At 49.0% G+C, this 19426-nt stretch overlaps 1 protein-coding gene and 1 pseudogene across 16 annotated transcripts in view; both read right to left on the reverse strand.

Annotated features, from left to right (window-relative positions):
* Window positions 1–19162, reverse strand: part of Dgka (diacylglycerol kinase, alpha) — a 27935-nt gene extending 8773 nt beyond the window's left edge. For 4 of the 16 annotated variants that reach the window (XM_008765013.4, XM_008765012.4, XM_063262933.1 and 1 more), the window contains exons 1-16: window positions 10292–11500; window positions 9769–9910; window positions 9181–9245; window positions 8559–8694; window positions 8260–8337; window positions 7465–7604; window positions 6940–7014; window positions 6684–6803; window positions 6459–6573; window positions 4812–5152; window positions 4549–4647; window positions 4057–4125; window positions 3753–3826; window positions 3499–3570; window positions 2559–2644; window positions 2371–2460 (exon numbers count right to left, since the gene is read on the reverse strand). In XM_008765013.4, the coding sequence (XP_008763235.1) occupies window positions 2371–2460; window positions 2559–2644; window positions 3499–3570; window positions 3753–3826; window positions 4057–4125; window positions 4549–4647; window positions 4812–5152; window positions 6459–6573; window positions 6684–6803; window positions 6940–7014; window positions 7465–7604; window positions 8260–8337; window positions 8559–8694; window positions 9181–9245; window positions 9769–9910; window positions 10292–10321 (1732 nt within the window). In that variant the 5' untranslated portion in view covers window positions 10322–11500. 16 annotated transcript variants of the gene reach the window in all.
* On the reverse strand, window positions 11650–12206 carry Robld3-ps1 (roadblock domain containing 3, pseudogene 1; annotated as a pseudogene).
* Window positions 19163–19426: the final 264 nt, after the last annotated feature.

Genomic DNA, 19426 nt, shown 5'->3' on the forward strand with positions numbered 1-19426 from the left:
TGGCTGTCCTAGAACTTGCTCTGTAGACCACATTGACTCCTTGTACTCACAGGGATCAGCCTGCCTCTGCCTCCCGAGTGCTGAGATTAAATGCGTGTGCCACCACATCAATCTTCAAGATGGATTTTCAGCCTTGAAAATCATTGACATTTTTCATCCACTTAGAAAATATATGTACTTGGGCTGGAGAGATGGCTCAGTGGTTAGGAGCACTGACTGCTCTTCCAGAGGTCCTGAGTTCAAATCCCAGCAACCACATGGTGGCTCACAACCATCTGTAATGAGATCTGATGTCCTCTTCTGGTGTATCTGAAGACAAGACACATGTGTACTCATATACATAAAATAAGTAAATCTTTAAAAAATATATATGTGTGTGTGTGTGTGTATTCATTTATGCTTGTGTGTGTTCACACATGGGAATGTTTGTATGCATGCATGTGTGGGTGTGTGTGCATGTATGCACAAAAGATGCGAGCCATGGTATGCCTTTGGACATTGGAAGACAACCCTGTGAGTCATGGAGACAGTTCTCTCCTTTTGTCCCTATGTGTGTTCTGGGCTCTGAACTTGGCTCGGCATACTTTTACATGAGGAGTAATGTCACGGTGCTCACACACAGTGCGTGTGTGTGTGTGTGTGTGTGTGTGTGTGTGTGTGTGTGTGCGCGTGCATGCTTGTGAGAGCATCTGACTATGCAGCCCTGGCTGACCTGAAGCTAGCTACACACCTAAATCCGGCTGGTGCCAAACGCAGAGGTTTGCCTTCCTCTGCCTCTGAGTGCTGAAATGGCACCAAACCTGGCAACGTCCTGCATGTCCTTGTGCTCATGATTCAGGCTGAATCACAGAACCCTGTGAAAGCCTCATCGACATTACACAGCGAAGAATCAAATACGGAATTTCAAAGTGCCTAATTCGAAAAACGGAGAAGTGAGCTGAAAACTGGTCATATATCTATATATAAGTCTGAGAGGTGGCTCAGTGAGTAAATGTACTCTCTGCCAAGAGTAATCGAGCTGAGTGTGATCCTCAGGACTCATATGAATAAAGCTATATACACTGTGGCCTGCAAGTGTGTGCTGCTGTATCCATGTATGTGTGCACGTGCGCGTGTGCACGTGCACAGACACAGACACAGACACACAGACACACACACACCCCAAATAAACAAAACACAGTAAGACAACTAAAAGAGTCTCACATTATAGTGTCAGAGAGCTTTCTGTTTTTTTCTTAAGTTCTTTGAGAGAGGACTGTGGTTCAAGGTTTATACCCTCAAAAGCCTCAGTGGCTTCAAAGGGAAAATGGTTAAGTAACCACCATGAAGCCAGATGGACTGAGGTGAACTGGAGAAGACAACTAGAAAGTGCCTAGCCTCCGTAGGCACCAGGCACGCACGTGGCTGGTAGGTCTCTGTGCAGCTAAAACACAGAGTGATCATTTTTCTAAACACACAGCACAGAAGTTGGAATGTACTAGGAGACAGAAGCAATTGCCTCAGAAAGAAATCAGCGAGTGGTCAGTGAGCTGCCTCAGTGGGTGACGGCACTTTGATGCCAGGCTGATGTCAATCTCAGGAACCCATGTGGCAGAAGAGAAATGACTCCCAAAACCTGATAACTATCCTCTGGTGAGTTCAAAGTCAGCTTGGTCCACAGGGAGGGAGGGAGAGAGAGCAAGGGAGGGAGTATGTTATCCTCTGCTATCTCCTCACAATGTGGCTTGTGGTTTGACAATCAAAAAAAAGAAGTGGCCAGACAGCTGCTTGATGTGCGAATGACCCTTGCTAGGTCCTCAGTTCGAACACAGCTCTCACCCCCACACTGTTCCTCACTCTCCCACCACACTCCTTTATCCTGAGCCCTAGAGTTGTTTGTGAGAAAGACATGTCAATTCTAGGGGAAGGGAACGGTCACCTTCAACAGCCCTTGACTCTGAATCTCGTCTTTTGTTTCTTCCACAGCTTTCTTTGGCCACTCTACCTTGGTACTGGTTTTGTGTGCCTCTCTTCTTTCCAACTCTCTCTTTATACCAGAACCCTAGGTTTTTAATCCCCCTCCCCAACAGTACTTATTTATTCGTTATTTACTTGTTAATGTGAATGGATGTTTTGTCTGCCTCTAGGACTGTGCACCGTGTGCTTGCTGTACCCACAGAGGACGGCGTCAGATCGTCTAGGATGGGAGCTACACAGATCGTCTAGGATGGGAGCTACAGATGGTTGTGAGCTACCGTGTGGGTGTTGGGAACTGTACCCAGGTCCTCTGGAAGAACAGTCAGTACTCTTAACTGCAGAGCCATCTCTCCAGTCCCATGTCTTTCTCTTAAAGCTCCGCAGTCCCCAGCAAAACTCCTCTTTACCACTTACCTCTTCCCCATCTTAGGCACCGAGCCAGGTCATTTCCAGTGCCCAGGGGCAACACAGCGACTGGAGGCACAATGGGAAAGTTGGCTTTGTCTGAGGAGGAGGCAGGTGAAGACATAGATGGAGGAGGCTGGCCCTGGAATGCGACTGCCCCCATCTCCTGCCCAGAGGGAGGCTCTCCCTGCACTGACCAATGGTCTCTAGAATCCAGCCTACGGTGCCGTCTCCACCACACACCAACACCCGGAACTGAGGAACGTCTTTGAAAAACCTGAGCCTGGGATGAAAGGGAAGAGAGAAAATGAAGGAGGGTAACTGAAATCTACCCAAGTCCTGGACAGATAAGTCACTTCCTGTCTCTCATTCCTATGACCCTGTTCCCCCTCATCAAAAGACTTCAGTTAGGACCTGGGCAGCTGGCTCAGCTGATAAAGCACTGGCTTTGCAAGCTCTGAGACCTGAGTTTGATCCTCAGAATCCACATAGCAATGCCAGGCGTGGTGATGTGTGTTGTTGTTATAGTCCTGCAGGGAGGTGACACTGGTCAACTAGACCAGCCTCGTTAGTGAGCTGAGCCACTGAGAGAGCCTGTCTCAAAGGAAGTATAGCATTCCTGAAGGTGACACCTGAAACTGTTCCTTGGCCCCAATTCAAGCAAATACCTCCAAGCTCCCACCACACACACAGGAGAGAGAGAGAGAGAGAGAGAGAGAGAGAGAGAGAGAGAGAGATCATCATCATCATCAAAATGTAAACGGTTGGGCAGAAGGCTCAGTTGGTAAATGCCTTCCCAGCAAGCATGAAGACTAGGGTAGACGGACTCCTATGCACCACTGGGAAAAACTTTAAAAAGATTTGAGTTTCTAGTAAAGTACAATGGGGAAGTTCTTGCTATCCTTTAGCAATTCGAGAAAACCAAAACTACTTCTGCTCTGTCTTTTGAGTCCGGGAGTAATGCATTGCCTAGTGATTAGGGAGAAAAAGCATTTAGAAATCTGAGCTCTTGGGTCTCCTCTCGAGCAGACACCCACTCTCTCTCTCTCTCTCTCTCCTTCCCCTTGAGCATGCACACACACACAGTCGCACGCACACACCTCAAACCCTGTGACACAACCCCTCACCTATACGCACCCTGGCTCCGGACCATCCTTCAGGTTAAACACCTGCCGAGGGTTCAGAATGTACTGGAACTTCCAAAGCACGCTGCATGAGAAGAAAAGAAAGGCCGATAGCACGGACAACGGGACTCATACACTATTCCATTTTTCTTTACTCTTTTCTAATGTCCTCCCCCAAAAAACCCCCTCCACACACACATTCCCTTCCTCCCCACACACTCTGATCCTCTCCCCCCATCTGGGAAGAACCAGAGCCTCCCTCCTCACCTCTGCCCCTGCTTGCCTCCGCTCTTAGGATTGATGAAGACCAGAAGGGGGTGGGTGTTAGAAACAGGTTCAATCTGCAGTGGGGGAAGACAGTAAGGATAAATAAAGCAAGATTTTGTCAAGGACTGAAAGCAGGCCCTACAGGGCACAGGAATGGCGTTTCCCAAGATGCTTTTCCTCTCTCCTCTACCAAGCTGGGGTTTTTAGAGAGCAGGTATCCCCTACTTTCCACTTCAGTCTCTCCCCAGAAACCTCCAATCAAAAGCTGTCGTGACCTTTAGGCCCACGACCCTCAGCCCTGTACCCGAAAAGCCTCAGGGGTGCACAGGCTCGTAACATCTGTGGTCTTCTGTTTGCACTCCTGTCCAGATACCTGGGAACAAGGAAAGGGGAAGACAATACGGGTTATCCAGGGATCAAATTGGTGGGTCTCACTTGGATCCTCTGTTCTAAATGTCACGCTGGCTGGGTATGGTGGCTCACACCTATCCTATAATCCCAACACTTGGCAGAGGCAGGGGCAGGGGCAGGGGCAGAGGGGCAGGGGCAGGGGCAGGGGCAGGGGCAGGGGCAGAGGGGCAGAGGCAGAGAGGCAGGGGCAGATCTGAGTTAAAAGCTAGTTTGGTCTACACAGCAAGTTTCAGGCTAGCCAGGGCCACATAGTGAGAAACAGTAAAAAAACACTCCATATCAAACCAAAGGAATACCATGTGTAGTGGTATTCATAAGAAAGCAAGGATGCTTTCCTGTTCAGGGAAAGCTCCTGTTCCCTCCCAGCTGCTGCTGAGGGACTTACCAGGACCCTGGGGTAGATGGAACACGGAGGCAGGATATGATCACGGAGCAGTCCACAGTCACACTCGGGACCAACAGCCTGCAGACAGTCATCGTGGATCTAGGAGCACAGAAGGGAAACAGAAACCATGCAGGAGACCTTGTCAGCTCTCCGCTTGGGAGTATGGACAGGAAGAAAGCCCTTGGGAGCAAGAGTAACTGTTGGAGTGAGAGAGTAGAGAGGGTCTATGGGGCTCAGCCTGGAGGGGCAGTTCCTGAACTGACCTCCAGGTGGCACCACACGCAGTGCAGTCCCGTTAGGCTGTGGTAGGTCCGGATCTTTTTCTGACAGCGGTCGCAGCGTCCAGAATGACAGCCTCCTCGAACCCATACGTGTGGCTGGACCTTAGGGGAGAGAGGAAAGCCCTTGTCTGGGAGCACCTCGTGTGTGGAGAGCAATGAGGGCAGAAAGGGGATAGGGACCAGGGCCAGGATGGGGTTAGCAGTGTGGGAATGAGCAGGCATAGGGTCACTCACACCAATGTCTTTCCGAGACTTGGCATAGGTGCTGACTTCACAAGGCTGGGCCTTCATGGCACAGTGGTCATGAACAATGTACTTACAGACTGGGGAGAGGGAAGAAGGTCAGAGCCTCAGTTGTGGCCTTTCCCCTGTTCTCCTTTCTTGGGAGTGAGGAAGGATCACTCACTGGAACAAGACATACAACCCTTGCTGCCAGGTTGTGGTAGAGAAGTTTGCAAGGGCAAAGCTCACCTCGCTGTCCTAACATTGCAAGTACCACCTCCTGTCTGTCTCCTATGCTAGGCTGGAACCAGGCTGGAAGCTCTCTGGGAGTTTGAGGCGAGCCTGCTCTATTGATCTAGGCCAGGCCAAAGCTACACAGTCAATAAAATAATTGAATCTCTGACGTACTGAAAAATGATAAGGCCTCCCTTTAATTAATCAGTTGCACGTGTCCGTGTGTGGGTGCGCATGGACCACAGTGTACGTGAGAGATCAGAGCACACCTCTCTCTGGTCAGTTCTCGATCCCTTCATTGTAGGTTCAAGGGACTCGAACTCAGAAAGTCACAGTTGGCAGCAAGTGCCCTTACCCAGACTCATCTCGCATCCCTGCTTGTTTGCTCTGAGACAGTCTTACGTAGTCCAGGTTGTACTTAAGGCTGTCCTTAAACTTCCTCTGTAACTGAGGCTGGCCCGCAGCTCCAGATCCTCCCATCTAAGCTGAGGAATGCTGGTACTGCAGGCATGTGCTAGCAACAACAGTGTGACTGTTTACTGTTCACAGCCATCTTTTTCAGTCAAGGAAGCTAAAGGTTAAGGGAAAGCATGAAACCCGGCACGATGACTCATTCTTTAATGCCACATTCAAGAGGCCGAGTAAGTTGGGTGTGGTGGTGCACACCTTTAGTCCCAGCACTCAGGGGGCAGAGGCGGCGGCGGGGGGGTCTCTGTGAGTTTGAGGCCAGCCTGGTCTATATAGCAAGTGCCAGGACTACAAAGAGAGACCCTGTCTCAAAAACAAAAAGGAGGAGGAGGAAGAGGAGAAGGAGTGGCAGTGACAGCAGCGCCACTGCTGCTACTGAGGCAAGAAGATTGCTGGGAGTTTTGAGGTCAGTTTGGGCCATACAGTTCCAGGCCAGTCTGAGCTACAGTGAGAGATCCTGTCTTTTTATTTATAAGTCTTAAAAAAAAAAAAAAAGATTATTTCGGAGAAAAAAAGACATATGGGTTTGAAACTCAGCACAGCGTACAAATAATAATAATTGACAGGAAGTTATGTTGCTTTCCCAGGATCACAGAGAGTGAGTGGCAGAGCCCCAAATTCAAATCCCTGTTTCTCTGCAATCTTAGCAGCACATCCCCACTAACTGCTGAGCTTCCCCGCTCCCACCTTCCCAGTGTAACTCACGGTTACAGCTCAGGCCTTGTTTGCCGAGGCCAATGCTCAACTCGCACAGGTTGCAGTAGACCGGTCTGGAGAATCTCTTGGGTCTCCATATATGGTGTCCATCATCTTTCATAGTCTAGGAGGTCACAGAGGGTGCCAACTTCTTAGAAGGCTAAGCTTGTTTCTCTGGGGAGTACATTTCAAGGCAGCACTTGACCCGTCCTTACAAAACCCTTTTCCACTCACCATGTCTATCCCCAGAAGGACAAGCAGGGGCACAGTGGTAGCCCCAGCCCGGACCCACTCAGCTAGGGAGACACAGCCACTGCCATCCCGGTCCATCTCTTTCATCATCTCCTGAAGGATCTGATTGGACAGGGAGAAAGGCCTTTTGCTGGGACTGACTCCCAGACCCTCTCCACTGTCTCCTAGGACATCACGCAGAGTCATTCTAGCAGAGGAACCAGATGCCCATGGGAGAGGGGTAGACAAACTGCCTCACCGGTCTCAGCTCAGACACATCCCAGTCCAGATATTCAGCCACTCTCATCATTTGCAGGATGATTTTTTCTACTTCCTGGAGATAAGAGGGGGAAAGCCATAGTTAGCTACTTACTGTCACCACAAAGCCACAGCCACTTACTATGGCCGCTGCACAGACATCCTCAGAAATCAGGCTTCCTGGATTCCACTTCCAGATTCCCCTCTCATTCTCAGGCACCTCTGACAAGTTAAGCATTCACAGGGCCCATATCCTCTGGCTCCTTTATTTTACAGTCTAAGCTCTTGGGACCCACTTCCACAGTTAGTCCTAGGGGACTAAGAATCTTCTCCACACCACTGTCTCCTGCTTTCTCTTTCTTAAATGGGGCTGAACCCGAGGTCTTGTGTACGCTAGCAAGCTCTGAGCCACTGAGCTGCACCTCCGACCTTCTCCCTGTTTCTAGAGACCCTGGGAAAGTCCGGGTGTAAGAGCACGGGCAGATGGACAGACTCCCTTTCCTACCACACGTGTCCCACAACTCACTGTGCTGTCTAGGATCCCATTTCTGTCCATGTCGTACAGCTTGAAGGTGACTGTGAAGTGTTTGAGGAACTGGGTCAGTTTATGAGAGAGAGCCAAAGAATTCATCCCAAGGCCAGGCATGGTGGGCCGTAATCCCAGCACTTGGAAGGCAGAGGCACGTAGATTTCTATGAGTTCAAGGCCATGCTGCTCTACATAGGAAGTTCTAGGCCAGCCAGGCATTCATAGTGAGACCCTGTCTCAAAGAAATATTAAACACAGCAAAAACCGAACCGAAACAAAAACTCCCAAGGATTCAGAAATCAAGAGATATGGAGGGAGCTTGAAGCTAGGAATAGGATTGACAGAAGAGATTAGAAAGAAGGGAGGCACAGGGTATGGACCTAAAATCCCAGGACTCAGGAAGCTGAGGCAGGAGGATAGACAATTTGAGACCAGGATGGGTTACACATACAAATGAGAAAAAAAAAAAAAAGAAAAAAGGAAGGGAAAACAGCCATGCATGCTGGCCCTGATAAGTACAACAGAGGCCACACACAGTTCTATGTGCCATGAACATCCAAGGCCACCTCCATGGGGATAGACAGGCACAGGAACCGAAGTGACGGTGGTGGGTAGCATTAGGTATAGGCAGCTCAGGAGAACAGAGGGAACAGGCCCAGTCTCAGGTCTCACCTTGCTGTCTTGAAAAATCCCAAAGGAATATGGAAAGGGGCCTGGGGAATACCCCCCACCCCCCACCCCGCTTCCCTTTTCCCCTCCTCCACCTCACCCCCGGCTGGAATGGTGAACTCACACTCTAGCTTGTCTTCCGGACTGCCGCCTTCCAGGAGGGTGAAGTAGCAGTAGACGTCACTGAGACAGATCACATTGGCTACAAGATGAAAACATGGCAGATCCGTGGGCAGATCTCCCTTGGGTCTTTCTTCTTGTGGCTTTCCCAGATCTCCCTTTTATCTTTCTTTTTACCAGCACCTAGCTCAGTGACAGCACCCTCTACCTCCCTCTCTCTTGACCGCCCACAGTATGTGACAGTTTCAACTCTAAGTCAAACTACTTTGACATTTTCCCCCATAGGCCCAGGCTTAATCGTACCTTTTGACTCAGTCTCCTCATCCAAGTCTTGACTGCTATGGAAGGACCAAAACAGAGTCCAGCATAGGTGATGGGGAACCTCCTCCACTTCCAGATACATTTTCAGGAACTGTTCAAATCCCAGGTACCCAATCTCCTGTGATAAAAGTGAGTATCAGTGGGCTGGAGAGACGGCTCAGTGGTTAAGAGCACTGACTGCTCCTCCAGAGGTCCTGAGTTCAAACTCCAGCAACCACATCACCATGGTTCACAACCATCTGTAATGGGATCTGGTGCCCTCTTCTGGTGTGTCTGAAGACAGCAACAGTGTACTCATATACATAAAAATTAATAATTTTTTTAAAAAGTGACTATTAATTTGGGGAGTCTGCAGGATGGAGAAGCTGGGGACTGAGGAATGGGAATAGGCGACGGATGCGGAGTTCTGATAAGCACGAGGCAGAATACAGTTCTTAGACCATCTCCTGAGTTACTAGGATCTCTCGTTCTGTTCCAAAGCAATAGCTGCAGGTAACAATGGGGTGTTTAGAGGGAAGAGCAAGAAGCGGGCCCACAAAAATTCCTAGAAGTTGGGGATCCCAGTGGAGAGGTAGTCGAGGAAAGGGTACCCCATGCCACTTACATCTCCTTGGCAATATTTGTTCATCTCAAAGACCTTCAGCACATCGCTGACACTTTTGGTGGAGTCTGCGTAAGAAGACAGTGAGACAAGAACAATGTGAGCGGCCCTTTGCCAGAGTTCCACTTGGACACCTACAGCTCAAAAGGGGTTGAATGAACAGAGCCATTGTAAGAAGGCAAGAACAGGGCTGGAGAGATGGCTCAGCGGTTAAGAGCACTGACTGCTCTTCCAGAGGTCCTGAGTTCAATTCCCAGCAACCACATGGTGGCTCACAGCCATCTGTAATGGGATCTGATGCCCTCTTCTGGTGTGTCTGAAGACAGCAACAGTGTACTTATATATAAATAATTTTTTTAAGTCCTTAAAAATTAAAAAAAGAAGGGCAAGGACATGTCAGCTCCTCCAGCAATCGCCCTCTTTTCCCCCTTTGAGGCCTACAGCAAACAGTCAGGAGGAAAGGTGGACAGAGGTGGGAGCCTCAGGCGTGGTGGGCTGTGTAAGGAGACCAGCTCCAGGTGGCTGGGACACTGAAGTTAAGTGTCAGGAGAATGAGGCCTCCAGAACTGAAGGGCCAGGAGAAAGACTCACAGTCTATGTACTTTTGCAGCTGGGCAAAGTCTTCTGGGCTGATGAGGCCCTTGTCTTTGGCCATCTTTCTTCTCTGCTTGAGGCTGATCGCAGAGATAACCTGGTTGTACAGCCTCTTATGTTTGCTTTTCAGAGGGTAAGCCTAGGGGAAGACCAGAGAACTGGAGAATGCCAGTTGTCTGCACCCTGTGCTTCTTTTCTCTTTATTCCTCCCCGCCCCCGCCCTACCCCGTGTCTGTCTCCAACTCTCCCCGACAAGGCCTGTCCTGTCTGTCTTTCTCTGACTCATCTCTGACATTTTCTTTCATTTCTGTGTCTTTCTTCCACTCGGACTTGTCCCATCTGTCTTGATTCATCAGACCACTATCACCACACCATCCTCACTGCCCCTCCCCGAAACCGTCCCCCCCCCCCCCCCCCCCCGCCAGCTCCTCGGGATGCGCCTGGCCTTTTTCAGGCTCCCCCCACCCTTTCAGGCTGTGTGGCCCCTCCCCATCTCCTATCCTCCCAAGGTTCTTACTACCTCAGCACACCTCAGAAGGCAGGACCCCATCTTGCTCCTCCTCCAGCCACCACTCCCCCGAGCCACACCCCTGCAACGACCTCTAGCGCTTCGGACACGTGACTCAGAACTAGGCTGAGATCCTACCTAGTCCTGTTCATATCCCGGGGCTTGGGGCTTTCTAGGGAAGGGTGGGGACTTGGCTAGTGGGACTGGAGGAGGTTAGCAAGGAAGGCTCCAGCTTCCTGGGTGCAGGACTGCTGAGCTGCTTGCTGCAGACTCGGCTATGATGCCAGATCTTCCACCATGCTGGGCTACCAGCGTTTATGGAGCCCCACCTTTTGGTACTGGACCCAGGAATCAAACGGGAATAATTACGCGGTACCGACTAACACCTGCCTTAAGGACTGAATAATAAACGGTGACATTTCTTGATGATGTTATTTGTTTGCTTGCAAAGGTCTCCCTACTAGTTGGCCCCGGCTGTTGGGAGAACTGGTTGTGTAGAGCAGACTGCATCAAACTGTTCAGCAATAGGCCTCCCAGAGCCACTGACCTGGATAAGCTATTGTATCTGGGGTCTTGGGTCTCCGAGGCAAACGTTCTACAATTGAGCTACAGCCTAACCCACCTTGGTAATTTAATAACAGCAACAGCAGTAATTACATATTTTACAGAAATAAATAGCACCAGGCTGCTGAGGAGTTAGAACTGCTCACACCTAACAGGATTCCACTGGGCCTGTGGTTTGGAATAATTACACCAGCAAAACGGAGAATGGTACATACCTTTCACAGTTGTAAAGTTAAATAGACTATATTAAGAATACCTCAAATTATGTCTGCTATAAAGGAAGCCTACAAGAAACAGCAACTATCACTGTATTAATACAACTAAATATTTAAATGAAAACAATTTTAAGAAATAACACAAGAGAATTAAACGTTCAAACAAACAAGCAAGCAGTGTAGTGCTTTACCAGCTGAAATCCAAGTTCTCAGGAAGAGGAGGCAGGATCATCATGCGTTCAAGGCCAAAGTGGGCTACATCATGAGAACATGTCTGTCTAAAACTACCCATCCCTCTCTCTGGGAAAAAACCAGAACCAAAACCAAAAATACTTCTGGTGGCCTCCACCTGTGATTCCAGTACCGGAAAGCTGTGGGAGGGACTGTGAGGAAACACAAGGATTTTAAGGTCATCCATGGCTACTTGGCAAGTTCAAGGTCAGTGTAGGATACATTGAGATCCTCTTTCATTTTTTTTTTTGTTCTTTTTTTTTTTTTTTTTTTGGAGCTGGGGACTGAACCCAGGGCCTTGCCCTTCCTAGGCAAGCGCCCTACCACTGAGCTAAATCCCCAACCCCCATTTTTTTTTTTAAGAGTTGAAAATTTATTTAGAAAAAAGCAAGCCCTCCCCCAGCCCAGCGAGGCGTTTCCGGGGCCCTGCTCTTTCCAGTCACCACCCCTTTCCCACTCCAGCCTCCATCACACTATTATGAGGCTGCTACTTGGGTGAGGGGTTCCTCCAGGTACTGCACCAAGGCCTGGGCCTTGGCCTTGAGCATCCCGAAGCCTACAGTCTCCTCTGCATACATACATAGCAGAAGGTTGGCCACCCTGGTAATGGCTACACGGCCCTCCATGCAGTCCATGAGGATAAATTTGAGACTGTCTTCATTAAACGCTTGGTTCCCGTTCCTATCGTATGCGGCCCAGATGTTACTGGCGATGGCCGCGGTGACCTGGGCATCTGTGTCCCCATAATCGGAGTAGGCCAGCAACGATCCCTCATTATTCAGCAGCAGGGTGCTTTGGACTCCTCCAGTGTTGGCTTGGCTTAGTACCTGCATCAAAGCCTTAGGACGCAGCATGCCTGCGTCTCTTAACCCTGACCTGCTCCCACAAACCCTACAGTCGCAGCCTGCCTCTTTCATTTTTTAAAAAACCTCATGTCAGCCATTCTTGCTTTCCCAGAATGCATTCTTGTAATCCCAGAATGCAATGGGGAGGCTGAAGCCAGAGGATGGTGACTTTGAAGCCAGTGAGACTTTATGTTAAAAATTACAACTAAGGGCTGGAGAGGTGGCTCAGCGGTTAAGAGCACTGACTGCTCTTCCAGAGGTCCTGAGTTCAAATCCCAGCAACCACATGGTGGCTCACAACCATCTGTAATGGGATCTGATGCCCTCTTCTGGTGTGTCTGAAGACAGCTACAGTGTACTCATATATAATAAATAAATAAATCTTTAAAAAAAAATTACAACTAAGTTCCACATGGTAGAGCACATCACACCTTTACCTTCTTTTTTTTTTTCCTTTTTTTTTTTTCGGAGCTGAGGACCAACCCAGGGCCTTGCGGTTGCTAGGCAAGCGCTCTACCACTGAGCCAAATCCCCAACCCCTCACATCACACCTTTAATGGAAGCACTCTGGAAGCAGAGGCAGGAGGATCTCTGTAAGTTCAGGGCCAGCCTGGTCTACATAGTGAGTTCCAGAACAGCCAGGGTTATGTAGAGAGATCATGTCTAAAAACAAACGAAAACTTACTTGCCAATCTTTTAGAGAACCTGATTTGATTCCTAGCACACACATCAGTGGGCTCACAACAGCCTATTAATGCCGGCTTTAAGGGACATGGTGCTCTTCTCCTGCCTACACAGGCACTGCACACACACGGCAGACACTCAAATGTATACACAGAACTTAAAAATAAAATCCATCGATCTTGGTGGCCTGTGCTTTCAACCTCAGCACTCAAGAGGCAGAGGTAGGTAGGTCTCTGAGTTTGAGGACAGCTCTACATATTGACTTCTAGTCCTTTTAGCCAGATCCTGTCTCAAAAAACAAATAAAGAAATCAAAAACAAAAACAAACCCAAGAAGGGGTGATGAGAAGGTTCAGCAGGTAAAGGCTTGCTGCACAAGCCTGGCTACCTTTATTGCACACAGAACATATAAGGGTAAGAGAGGTGGCTCTGGGGGTTGGGGATTTAGCTCAGTGGTAGCATAAGGCCCTGGGTTCGGTCCCCAGCTCCGAAAAGAAAAAAGAAAAAGAAGAGAGAGAGAGAGAAAGAGAGAGAGAGAGAGAGAGAGAGAGAGAGAGAGAGAGAGAGAGAGAGAGAGGTGGCTCTGCCGTTAGGAGCACTGGTTACTTTCCCAGAGGTCCTGGGTTCAGTTCCTAGCACCCATCTGTAATGGGATCTGATGCCCTCTTCTGGCATGTACCACAAATACACACGGGATACTCATACCTAAGTAAAAATAATCTCTTCAGAAACTGAACATGAGCTGGATGGTGGTGACTCACACCTTTACTCTCAGCACTCCGGGTTAGGGGTGGGGGTGCGGGAAGGAGCAGAAGCAGATTGGAGGATGTGGGGCAGAAGCAGACGGATCTCTGTAAGTTCAAAGAAAGCCTGGTCTAGAGCGAGTTCCAGGACAGCCAGGGCAGTTACACAGAGAAACCCTGTCAAGGAGGAGGAGGGGGAGGAGGAGGGGGAGGAGGAAGAGGGGGGAAGAGGAGGGGGAGGGGGAGGGGGAGGAGGAGGAAGAGGGGGGAGGAAGGGGAAGAGGAAGAGGAAGAAGAGAAAAAGGTAAGAGAGAACCAACTCCACAAAGTTGTTTTCAGACCAACACACTAATTTATACTACTCTGGTGCATACATGTGTGTGTGCACGCGCACACACACACACACACACACACACACACACACATGCACACACACACACTAAAAATAAAACTTTATAAAAGAGGGGAAAAAAAATAAAGAGGAAGAGAGGAGAAGGACGATACGGCTGAAGCTCAAGGCTGGGAGAGCCCAGGACAACTGATAAGGCGGGAGTGCGGCTCCAGCCCCAGAGCACTGCCTTCACTTGCTCTCCCTGCCACACGCTGCCCTCTTGTTCTCAAGCAGTCCAAGGCTTTACCTATCACACAGCATTTGCTGTGCTGCCTGATGAGGACATTTCCCCTAATCCCAGTAGAGCCATGTCTCACCTAAAATATCAGCTTCTTCATGAGAACTTCCTTGATGTTGGAGCCAACTCATTCATTCACTCATTCATTCACTGAAGCGGGGTTTCACTAGCCTGAGCTGGCTTGAGACTCATGTAAATCTCCTGCCTGGGTCTCTGTACTTTTTTTTGTTCTATCTCAGTGTGGCTTCCCTGTGAAATCACAAGGAGAAATTATTATCCCGTCTTTGAGTGTCCATATTTCACCAAAACCTTGGTTCCACAAGGGTAGGACCTTATCAGTCTTCTTTCTCCTCTTTCCTCAGTATCTAAAAAAAGGACTCAGCATGGACTGAACTCTCAGTGTCGCTTGTATAAATGGTTCTATAAACCTGGGTAGCCATTTTTGGTGGGGTCTACGAGTCCAAGTTTGGATAAACAGGATGCCACCGAGTGTCCACCTGGCAGTCAGGAAAGTATGAGACAACTTGGAGGGTCCGTAGTAAATAACATCTGTGTTCCAAAGACTCTCTGAGAAGATTCGAAAATGATCTTTTAGGACGATGACACCTGAGAAAAGGACTTTGCCTTTCTGGCCCCACCCATGACTACAACCCATCCTTTGCTGCCAACAAAGCTAATGAATGTAAGAGCCTTATGATCAATAGAGATTAAACAGCTTAATTAGTATCTCTGATTACTGATGGGGAATTTTAGATGATTCCAAAGTTCTGGGAAATGGAAACTGAGGAGAAAACAAACAAGGAACGAAGAACAGGGAGAGGCCAAGTCTTCTCTCTGGTCACTCTTCACAATGGCACAGGTCCTTCCTGTCCCTTCTTGGACTCCCCAAGTCTCACGCCTGGAAGAGGCGATGTGTAATGGAAACTGAAGACATTCCTTGCTTTTGTTGTTTGCCTTTGAGCCAGGGTCTCATGATGTAGCCCTTGGTACAGCCTCTTAAGTGCTGGGGTTACTTATAGTCATCTGCGACCACACCCTGCTCGAGAATGGACCTTTGAATTAGGTGCATGTTGGAATCACAGCTCTTGGATGAGTCCTTTTACTCACTGAACCACATTAAAAATTTAAAGCTGGGAATCAAACTCAGGGCCTTAAGATCTCAAGCATGTCAGGTGGTCCTCAGTAATGTACAGCTACTGAGCTATATACACTAGCCCAATCTTATCAATAAATAGGTACCCAATTGGTCACAAAGTGGGTTTTAAGTAAGTTTGTATAGCAATAATACATAGTAAGTGTGGAATACAGAATTAGAATTCAATAAACATCAGTCAATATTATATAGGGTTAATACACAGAAAATAATTTTCTGCCAGGTGAAGTGCAGTTGCAAAGACAATTCTGGCCACTCAGGAGACTCAGACCAGAAGATGGAGAGCTCGAGGTCTGCCTTGGCTACAAAGTAAGTTTAAGGACTGCATGGGAGACGTTGGTGAGACCCCGTTCCCCCACAACCCTCCCCAAAATGAGAAAAAGAAACACATTCGGATATTAGGAAGAATTACACCTTTAAGTCAAGAACTCACAAATTCTAGTGACTCAGACTCCTTCCACTTTAAAGTGAAAATACTTATGTCAGGTACAGACATGTAGCAGCATCAGGATCGTGAATTTGCCTCGGAGAAAATGAGGAGGTGGCTGGAAACTATAGAGTGAGGAACATCTGTGTGTTGGGACCTTGGACATGGGGTCTTCTAGGGATCTATTCAGATGCCCTGACTTCAGGTCATCTGCCCCTGGACCTGAAGGAGAGCAAGCTATAGGAGCCCAGGATCTTAAAGACCTGGAACAAGTCCAATGTTGTCCTCCACTTCATCCCAGCCCTGAAGCTATAACCTGGGCTAGTCCAGACAGATGCAGGGCTGGAAGGGTGGGGTCTGTAGTCCTACCCCCAGCTATCTGTGACTCACACTTCCCTTCCCTCCGCTGATTTCCCGACTCACCTCTACCAACTTGGGGTGAGACCAGAAGAAACTGACTTGGAGGGGAACAATCCTACAACATCCTGGGCTCAGGATCACAGTCAGACTCTAGACAATCTGCCCAAAGTACGTCCACCAAATCTTGATGCCTCTCCTTTTCCAGACCTAACTTTAAACACTGAATACTAAAATTGCAGCTACTGAAGAGGTAAGGTTTCCACAACCGGCACTAACACTTAACGTTTCCTTTCGCTCCATTGCTCACTTTCAAATTCACCATTACTCAAAAATTAGCGTGTTTCTAGGACATTCAGAATGTCCCAGCAAGAAACTTCACAGAGCAGGTACTTCTCGCTTTAGAGCCAAGCCTAAGGAGCGGGACTAACCACATCACGTATCCCTTTTGCCCAGGGTTGAGGGTCCGTTCTTTTCTCCCCATCCCTGCTACTACTCAGAGATATTGTTTTCCTTGAAGCATCAGAAGTCATTGAATCATCACAAACAACAAGGATAGTTGTGTTGCCCGAATAAGGGGGTGGCACTATGTTCCTGTACGGAGGGTGTCGGAGGGTGTCATAGCTACAAGTACAGGAGGAAGTTACGATGTTGGCATAGTTGGGGGATGTGGGCTTGTATTTTCCGAGGCTGTGGAGATGACCAATAATATTTACTTTTCTTCCTCGGTAGTCAGGTTCATTTCTCATTTAAAGCTGAAAAGTGGCTTTCCACCCAGTGTTTTCAGAAAATTCCCCGGGACAGGTGTGGAAAGGATCGGAGGCCAAAGAAGAACCCTTCTTCACCCGTGTGGCACCTTGGGGTTTCCAAAAGGCACCTTTCTTCCGAGTTCCCGGGAGCTGAGCTTCCCCAGCTCTCCGGGTGAGCAAGAGGGATGAGGGTGGAGGGAAGGTCTGGGGGAAACGCAGCTTACCCCGTCTTGCGTAGCGCTACGGCAACCCCCGCGTCCCGGCGCAAACCCTTCCAGCAGCCGGCTCCAGCTGTCAACGCTTCCTTCTCTGGACGCTGCAGCCCTCACCCAGCCCGTGGGGCGGCCCCTTCCGCAGTCCTTCTGCCCGGGTGCGAGAGTGCGCGAGTGGCGCGGGGCTCTCGGTGGGCTCTAACTTGACCCAGGAGAGCGCACGGTCGGAGCTGGGGCGCCGGAGCCCGAGCTGGGCTTGAGGGGATGGGCTAGGAAGACGCGGCCGCCGCGGGGCCGCCCAGCTCCTGACGACACACTGCCCGCCCCCGACCCAGCCTGCCCTCCCGCCGCGCCCGAGACCACCGCTGTTGCCAGCTTTCCAACACAATCTGCTCCGCGTTTCCAGAGTATCTCCAGGGCTCTGGTTTGTGCCACTTTCTCCACTCCCACGCTTCTGTCTTCCCACGCCTGGGGCAGCTCTACTTCTATTTTTCTCTTCTATTTAGTCAAAGCGTCTCCCATCATCCCTTCCCTGGAAGGCCAAGGTAGGGGTCAGGGTGCCGATTGGAACCACCCAGCAACTAGTCAGCAATTGGCCGGCCTTCCAGTCTCCGAATCGTCACTTTGGACGCGCCTGCCCAACTCAATGACTCCATTCAGGAGAATCCAGAGGGGGCAAGGCCAGAGTTCCACACTTGACGCTAGACCTAGGTACATTTCCTTCGCCACATGGCTCCACACTGCTTGACCCTGCCTGAGATAATTGCCTACCTCTCCTCCGAGTACCTCAGCTCCTCCTCGGACTTGTCTATGCACAACTTTTTCTCTCCAAAATCCATATCCTTTCCTTAAGACCAGGGTGGAGGTTTAGGTGCATAAAGCACGTTTGACTGTGTTCACCTTTTCTCCGTACCCAACCCTAGCACTTTACCCTCTGGCCTTGGCAGATGGCACAGAAGTTGCTGGGCAAAGGTAGCGGCTGAAGTCAGAGCCTTTCAGTTTTTTCTACTTGTAATTGGACTCTTGGAGCAGCATGGTTGGTTCGTGAGGCTGAACCGAGAAGAGACCAAAGATTGGGGTTTACTGGGGACCCAGGCATCCTGCACCCCGGCCCCGCCCCAAACCTCTAACTCCCTCCTACCCTTCTCTGAAGTAGGAGTGTAACAAAGCTTTGTGTTCTTGGAATTCTATCCTCTTACAGCTAGAAGTAGAAAGGAGTGGGAGAGCAGACTGCTTGTTGGAAGTGTGTGTGTGTGTGTATGTATTTGGGTCCAGTGAGGGTCAGAGAAAAAAAAAAAAGAAAGAAAGAAAGAAAGAAAGAAAGAAAGAAAGAAAGAAAGAAAGAATATATTAGGCCCTCTAGTGGAAACAGAGAAGTAAGCAGTTTTCAAATATTTGGAGACAAAGCTGTTGAAGCAACTCTCTGGAGTCCAGATCAATGGGGTTTGTTGTTCTTTAAACTTTAGATTCAGATCAGGAGTTGGAGAGTGAGCTGTCTCTGTTCTGCTGTCCTTTTCAGGTTCGTTCTGTTCGGTTGTGTTTGCACACGGATTTTTTTTTTTTCCTCTTCCTCCGCCATCATTGCCACAATCACACTGCAGATGAACTTCAGTGCCTGGATCATGCTTCTCGAATGCTCCACCACCAATCTATACCCCTATCCCATACCTTTCTTTAACAGCATATTCTTCACCGTTAGCAAAGCTTATCTCCCCTTCCTACGTAGCCCCTGTCTTCACAGTCAGTAACTATTTTTTCCTGAGATAAGATTTTAGCATGTATGTAGCCCAGGCTGGCCTCCAACTTGCCATCCTGCCTCAACCTCTCAAGAGCTGGGTTTGCTCATGTATGCCACTGTTGGCATCAACGGACACTTTTGAAGGCCTCTTTATACCTGATTTTGCTCTTAGATCTGTAGGATAAGAAAAAAATATAGACCAAACAAGCGGCTAGATGTCTGTAAAGCTTCCCAGCTCTTGATCACCCTAAACAAAGATCTGTTTAAATAGCACTGTGTCCAAAACTACTCTTCTAATCAATCCTTGCATAAAATTAAAGACTCTCCTACATTGAAAAAAAAGCCACCATTGGAATATGATTTCTCCAATAAGGGTTAAGAGGAACTCAGTCTTACTGTAGCATCTTTGCGCCTTATTTAGGATCTGTGCTTTGCCATACTCCAAGTCAGTTGGTGGTGGGGGTGGGGGAAGAAAGGAGAGAAACGTCCACGGAGGAGGCGTTTGATGACTCTAGTTCCAGGTGCTCATCTCTTTAATCAACCACATCATACAAGTCAGAGAGAAAGAAACCGCAATGAACAAAGGGAAAGGAAAAAACAA

This window comes from Rattus norvegicus, chromosome 7, assembly GCF_036323735.1.
Source record: "Rattus norvegicus strain BN/NHsdMcwi chromosome 7, GRCr8, whole genome shotgun sequence".
In the NCBI taxonomy this organism is placed as follows: Eukaryota; Metazoa; Chordata; class Mammalia; order Rodentia; family Muridae; genus Rattus; species Rattus norvegicus.